At 53.0% G+C, this 6,510-nt stretch overlaps 2 protein-coding genes across 2 annotated transcripts; one reads left to right on the top strand and one right to left on the bottom strand.

The window, feature by feature from the left end:
* Positions 1-375: 375 nt before the first annotated feature.
* Positions 376-1,509, bottom strand: LOC125516347 (BTB/POZ and MATH domain-containing protein 3-like). Its single transcript, XM_048681815.2, has one exon. It carries the CDS (start codon positions 1,507-1,509, stop codon positions 376-378), a length of 1,134 nt encoding a protein of 377 aa, XP_048537772.2.
* Positions 1,510-3,007: 1,498 nt separating this feature from the next.
* LOC125515850 (BURP domain-containing protein 14-like) lies at positions 3,008-5,453 on the top strand. The gene has a single exon (XM_048681346.2). It carries the CDS (start codon positions 3,036-3,038, stop codon positions 5,298-5,300), a length of 2,265 nt encoding a protein of 754 aa, XP_048537303.2. The 5' UTR covers positions 3,008-3,035; the 3' UTR covers positions 5,301-5,453.
* The last annotated feature ends 1,057 nt before the right edge of the window (positions 5,454-6,510 follow it).

Below are 6,510 nucleotides of genomic sequence, written 5' to 3'. Positions count from 1 at the left end.
GGCGGCAGGGCCCAACGCCGTGCAGTGTTTTTGCGACGACGCACTGCAGCATAAAAGGGGCAAGGTGTTTCTGTGTATGCATGTGAGGGAGCGAGGGGAAGGAATGAGTCGTGCGGCTGGCAACATCGAGATCGAACGGCTAGGCAGGCGACTAATCCACTATATGATCAGTCGACCGATGCCTATTACAGACCAAGGAAAAAATAACTAGTAGCACCAATGTATTTTGAGAAGAAGAAAAACGTAGCAGTTTAACTGGAACAAGCATCCCTTGTTTTTTTTTCTAAATCTAATAGTTTCAACTGTGGTGAATCATCGGACCTGATTTCCTCATGATTAAATCTAAACAAGGATGAAATTAATATGCATAAATAGCTAGCTACCACGCATCACCAATTCACCTGGTGCATCAACCCGAGCCCGCTTGGTCCCATTACGACTGGTGAGGGAGGTCATGACAGGTGCCACGGACATCCTAATCAGCTCCATCCAAACAGCGGGGCAACTCCTCCTTAGATGGCTGAAGTCGCCGCTGGTGAGCATGGCTGCCACCATATGTGCCGGGGTGCTGAGGAACTCAATGCAAGCTTTCTTCAGCCCGTGGCAGCCATGCTGCTCAGCGATCGCTAGCATGGTCGGCGCCGAGTACACATCGATATGCGCGCACAGATTTTCCTCGCAAATCAGCTTCAACCGCCCCAGGTCGTACCTGTCAGCTGCGACAAGTAGATGCTGGAACATGGCGCCTTGGTCGTCTTCCTCTTCTATCTCCGGCAAGGAGTCGGTGTACACGAAAGAGAGCAGCGCCTTGAACACCCGCGCCTCCATGTCGCCTACACGCACGCCGCCGCCGCGGTCGCGGTCGCCCTCCTTCATTGCACCGAAGAGCTCTGCACTGAAGACCGGTGACCGGGCGGCGAGCACACACCGGTGCGCAGGGAATTTCACGCCGCCAACCTCAAACACCACATCGGCGCCCTTCTCGCTCTTTAGGAGGTCTCCTAGGTGGTGGATAAGGTTGGATTGTGGCACGACGACAAACTGGCTGCGCGTCGCCGCCACCTCGGTGCGGATCTCGTTGATGACGACCACGTCACACCTGACTGTGAAAGCATCGTTCTTGAGGTGCTCCGATCTCTCCAGCTCTTCCCTTTTGATGAACTTTGGATACCCCCACATGTTTCCTGATGGAGACACAGGGTCTAGCCGTTTGCTCGTAACGAGGCTGGCGAAACGAATCCGGAGCTGCACCCTGACACGCTTGGTGAGCTGTTCGTCGAGTACAAGGTAAAAGGATACGTGATCCGCGGAGTCGGAGCTGTAGCTGTTGGGGTAATAATGGATGCACCAGCGATGGCCGCCAACGGTGAACTGGCCGAATTTGATGGCCTGCCCGGTGGGGATCCCCTTTGTGTGCGAGTAACCATCGATTTTCAGGATATGGCAGCCCCTCGCCGTGTCCGCGACGATGGTGGAGGCGGACATCGTTGGATCGCCGGCGGACGACATGTCGACGAATCTGCTCCGGGTCTGGGGAAACTTGTCTCGCCGGCAAAAGGCAGATCACCGGCACCTCATATAGTACGTACGTACGTACGTTAGTCCAGGCCGGTCGTGGTTTTGTTGGGCCTTGAACGAATACGAGGTACAGTCGTATTCTTCTCCGATTTGGTTTCTGAAAAGAATCCGGCGTTTATCCCGCCTAATTTTTGTATCCCGTCCAATTTATGCCGGACATACGTCCGATCGTTCCTTCTCGTCGCACCAGCCTCTACCTTGTTCGTTTTGGAGGGATGCACCCAGCCGTTAGATAGGATTTCGGAGGGTAACCAGCCCGAGCTATCTACTTTCTCTGTTTCTACATATAAGCCTTTTTGAGAGGATTTCAATATGGACTAGATACAGATATATAGACATATTTAGAGTATTCATTCTTTTTTTGCTCTGTATGTATTTTATATTGGAACATTTAAAAAATACTTATATTTAGGAAAAGACATAGTATATGACTAGTAATAAAAATATGAGATTCATGGGCACTAGCATCGAGACATATGTTCTGTATCTAAATATCTAACCCCCACTAGCATATTTCTCTCAACATGCAAGTATGCCACCTCATCATTTAACATGCGTGAAGAAAGATCCGCCACATCATGCAATCATGCATAATAAAAGCAACCCCAGCATGCAAACATGCCTGAGAATTTATATTCCATTATGATACATAGATTATACAATATAATCAAACACCACAAATCGTATTTATTTTCACCTTTGGTCCTCATATTATTACTCTAAATATTCATGCGTCATGTAACCAATTCTAACTGAATATATTGCAAAATATTCTGGCAACAACTGGCGGGTATCATCTAGTTTTTATAGAAGGATCCCACCCGAATGCGGTGCCAGAAATCCGCTCCCGGCGGAAGTCGGACCCTGGGCATATGGTGCGCCACTGCGAACCTTGCTACTAGGCAACTGCCTAGTTCTCTGATCCGCTAATTTGTGTCCGCATACATCCATGGATAGGAGGGGCTAGTCTACGGACACGGATGCGGGTGCCGGCCATCCAATGTTGCTCGCATAAATTTTAAACACTGTTTCAACTAATCAGACGAAATTCATGCAATCATGGCTGATTTCATACTATGGTTCTACCCCTAAAATAAATTCTAGATGAGTTCTAGGAACTTCCCTTGATTATATCTGGACTGTGACGCAGCGAGACCAGAATATAAATATGTAAAACTTCATGAGATAAATCGGCACGAATCAGTAATGTCTCTGCTGGTTGTGTTGGGAACGTAGTACATTCATGCTGGTTGTGTTGTGCAGGCCGCCGTCGATCCCGAGCGGACAGTTAGGAATTAGGTTCGGTCAATCTCACGACCAACGAACAACAACATCGCTTCTAATTTTTCCAACGCCCTGCGCATGCATTATTCATCCAGTCCAAACTCCAACAATAATCCTAATCCAGCTCCTCCTGATCCAATAAATCCCGTACGTCCCTCTGCTCCAAGCCAACAATGGCGCTCCCTCGCCGATCCCACCTCTTCCTGGTCACCGTCGTCCTGCTCCTCCTCTCCCGCCTGCCACGCTCTTCGCCGACGTACATTGACGTCTCACCATGCCCTTCTCCGGCGGCACGTCCCTTGACGCCACTATGGTTTCCACGGTCCACCGTCGGCTCTCCCTCCACTTCTCCGGCCTACGATCCACGGCCTTCGGAGCTCTATGATCCGCGGCCACGTTTCCCTACCCCACGCGGGCTGCCACGCTCCTCGTTGCTCTCCGGTGCCGTCTCCCCGTCCGCTGCTCCGCCGCTGCGTTTCCTGCCACCGCCATACGGCCTGCCACGGAGCTCGCCTTCCTCCTACAAAGCGGCGCCGCTCTCGCCGTCCACTCCGGCGCCGCGGCTGACGCCGTCGTCGTCGCTGCCCGTCAACCCGTTCACGGCCAAGGCCGCCTTCATCCGGTACTGGAACCGGAAGGTGCACGGCAGCCGCCTCCACCCGGCCTTCTTCTTCGCCAAGCTGTCCCCGCTCTCCGCGCCCGACGCCGTCGCCTTCTCCAACCTGGCGGCCGCCGGCCAGCTCGGCTCGCGCCTCCCCGCCTTCTGCACCGCCGCGTCCATCCTCTGCCCCTCCACCTCCGGCGCCATCTGGTCGGGCTCGGGCCCGTCCAAGGCCGGGGACGCGTCCGGTTCGCCTTCCACCAACTCCAGCGCGCCGTTCAAGAACTACGCCAACGGCAACTTCAGCAGCTACGGCAACAGCGGCGGCGGCGGCGCCGACGCGTTCGCGGTCTACTCGCGAGGCCAGGTCAACCCCGTCGACTCGTTCCACCGGTATGGCAAGGGCTCGCTTGGCCGGAACGACTCCTTCGCGACGTACCAGGCGCTGGGCAACGTCGGCACCGCCAGCTTCAACTCCTACACTGCTGGCGCCACCGGCGGCGCCGGCGAGTTCGCCGAGTACGACGGCGAGACCAACACGGTCGCCGTGACCTTCGCCAACTACGACGTCGCCGGGAACGGCCGCTCCCGCGACTTCTCGGCGTACACGCAGGACGCCAACTCAGGCGTCGAGAGCTTCACCGGGTACGGCAGGACCGCCAACAGCGTCGGCGAGTCCTTCAACTCCTACGGCAACCACACCAACTCCATCATGTCCGCCTTCATCAACTACGGCGACAAGGCCAACAGCGCCACGGACACCTTCGACTCCTACGGACTCAACGGGAACACCCCGCAGAACACCTTCCGGAGCTACTCCTCCGGCAGCAACGGCGGCGCCGACGACTTCAAGGGCTACAGGGACAACGCCAACGTCGGCGACGACAGCTTCACCGCCTACGCCAACGACGCCAACGGCGCCACCGCCGACTTCCAGAGCTACGGCAAGTCCGTGAACCCGGGGAGCGTGGGGTTCAAGGGGTACGGCCAGGGCGCCAACCCCAACCACCGCATCGGCTTCACGCGCTACACCGGCGACAACACCACCTTCAAGGCCTACTCCAACGAGGGCGTCGAGTTCAAGGAGTACCAGAACATGTCCAGGATGGAGGTGTCCAAGGTGGCAGCCAATCTCTCCCTCTCCTCCTCCGGGAACCACCGCCCGCCGCCCAAGTGGTCACCGGAGCCGGGGAAGTTCTTCCGCGAGCGAGACCTCATCACCGGGAACCGGATGCCAATGCCGGACATCACCGACAAGATGCCGCCACGGGCGTTCCTGCCGAGGGACATCGCCGCCAAGATCCCGTTCGAGGCGGGAGCCGTGTCGGCGCTGTTCGGGGCGCCGCCGGGCAATGCGATGAGGCAGGTGGTGGCATCGACGGTGGACGAGTGCGCACGCCTGCCCAGCCGAGGCGAAACCAAGCGGTGCGCGACGTCGGCCGAGGACATGCTGGACTTCGCCGTGGAGATGTTGGGGGACAACGTGGCCGTGCGCAGCACGGAGTCCGCGGCGGGCAGCGGCGGCGACGTCAGGGTCGGCAGGGTGGTGGGCGTCGCCGGCGGCCACACGACGCGGTCAGTGTCGTGCCACCAGAGCATGTTCCCGTACCTTGTGTACTACTGCCACTCGGTGCCGAGCGTGCGGGTGTACGAGGCCGAGATCCTGGCCGTCGAGACCGGCCGGAAGATCAACCGTGGCGTGGCGATCTGCCACCTCGACACGTCGGACTGGAGCCCCGGTCACGGCGCGTTCGCCGCGCTTGGCGGGAAGCCCGGTGAGATGGAGGTGTGCCATTGGATCTTCCAGGGGGACATGGTTTGGACGGTGGCCGATTGAGATGATAACGCCGCGCGCGCGGCCGGTCTGATTTGAATTTTTAGTCCATTCATTCAAGTGAGAAGAACCTTTTTTCTGATCATTGACTCGTACCATATTTTTTAACTGTTTGAGTCGTCACTTCATATCGTTGACCCGTAGTACTTTTCTTTACTGTTTGACTCGTAACTTCGTGTGAAGAAAAACAAACATGACTAGTTCAGACTCCGGCCTCTTCAGAACTGAAAAGAAAATTTTAGGGATTTTTTTAAGGAGTCGCACGCGTGCCTCGTACTCGACAATGTAGGCCCTGAAAACATAGCACCAAAAATGCCCCCCTCGTATTTTTGGTCAAATTGTGACCATATAACTAATGAAATATGAGTTCTATGTAGTAAAGATGGCACCATTAGAAATTTGTATCGAATAAAAAACCAAGATTTTTTTTTTGCCATATCACTTGTGTCTTGCAACTCAAAATTGATTGCCATAGGTTAATCCAAACTACAGGGGGGCTAAAAAACCAGGATGGAGATGTATGTGAATGTTTTTGCCAACCAAGGTCAGGAAATCTGGCACTAAGACTGCTCACAGTGGGGAGTAACATAGAGTAGTAACTTGCCAATGTTACTAGTTTATGTTACTACCTTCATAGTGGGTAGTAACATATGAGTGGTATCATGAAAGAATTCATTTATTAGGCTATAGATTAAGTTATCACAAACCCCTCTTTCCTCATTAATTAGCTGCCACATAAGCAATCTTGTATTGAAATGTGTGATGTTACCAGTTAAGTTAATTTCATTGTGACTAGTCTAACATTACTACACTAATAAACATTAATAATTTTTTACACAACTTGCTATATTCGTCATTGACCGCTTATATATATGTGAGGTTATGACATTGAAATCAATACAAGATTTACTTTTTTATAACTCTGAAAATAAATACTAGAATTTTCCTACACTAGTTGAGCATTTTTAAGTAGGGCGGGTAAACATTTTTTTAAGCAAATACAGCATATGAACAATTCAAAAAGTTGGCTGAGAATCAGTTCATTCTCAGCCGAATGGATAGTTGCTCTGTTTTATTTTTCTGTGCAGAAATCATGTGGTATAGTTATATTTTCTAACGTTAGAAACTTAGCAGAACGTCTCAGATGTACGTCTACGTTTTTTTTTTTTTTTGCTAAGCGAGGTTAGGCACTCCGTGTATGCACTGCTAAGGT

Source organism: Triticum urartu, chromosome 6A (assembly GCF_056163025.1).
Source record: "Triticum urartu cultivar PI428250 chromosome 6A, HENAU_Tu73, whole genome shotgun sequence".
In the NCBI taxonomy this organism is placed as follows: domain Eukaryota; kingdom Viridiplantae; phylum Streptophyta; class Magnoliopsida; order Poales; family Poaceae; genus Triticum; species Triticum urartu.
The sequence above is the reverse complement of the archived record's forward strand: the minus strand, read 5'-3'. Positions and strand labels throughout refer to the sequence as shown.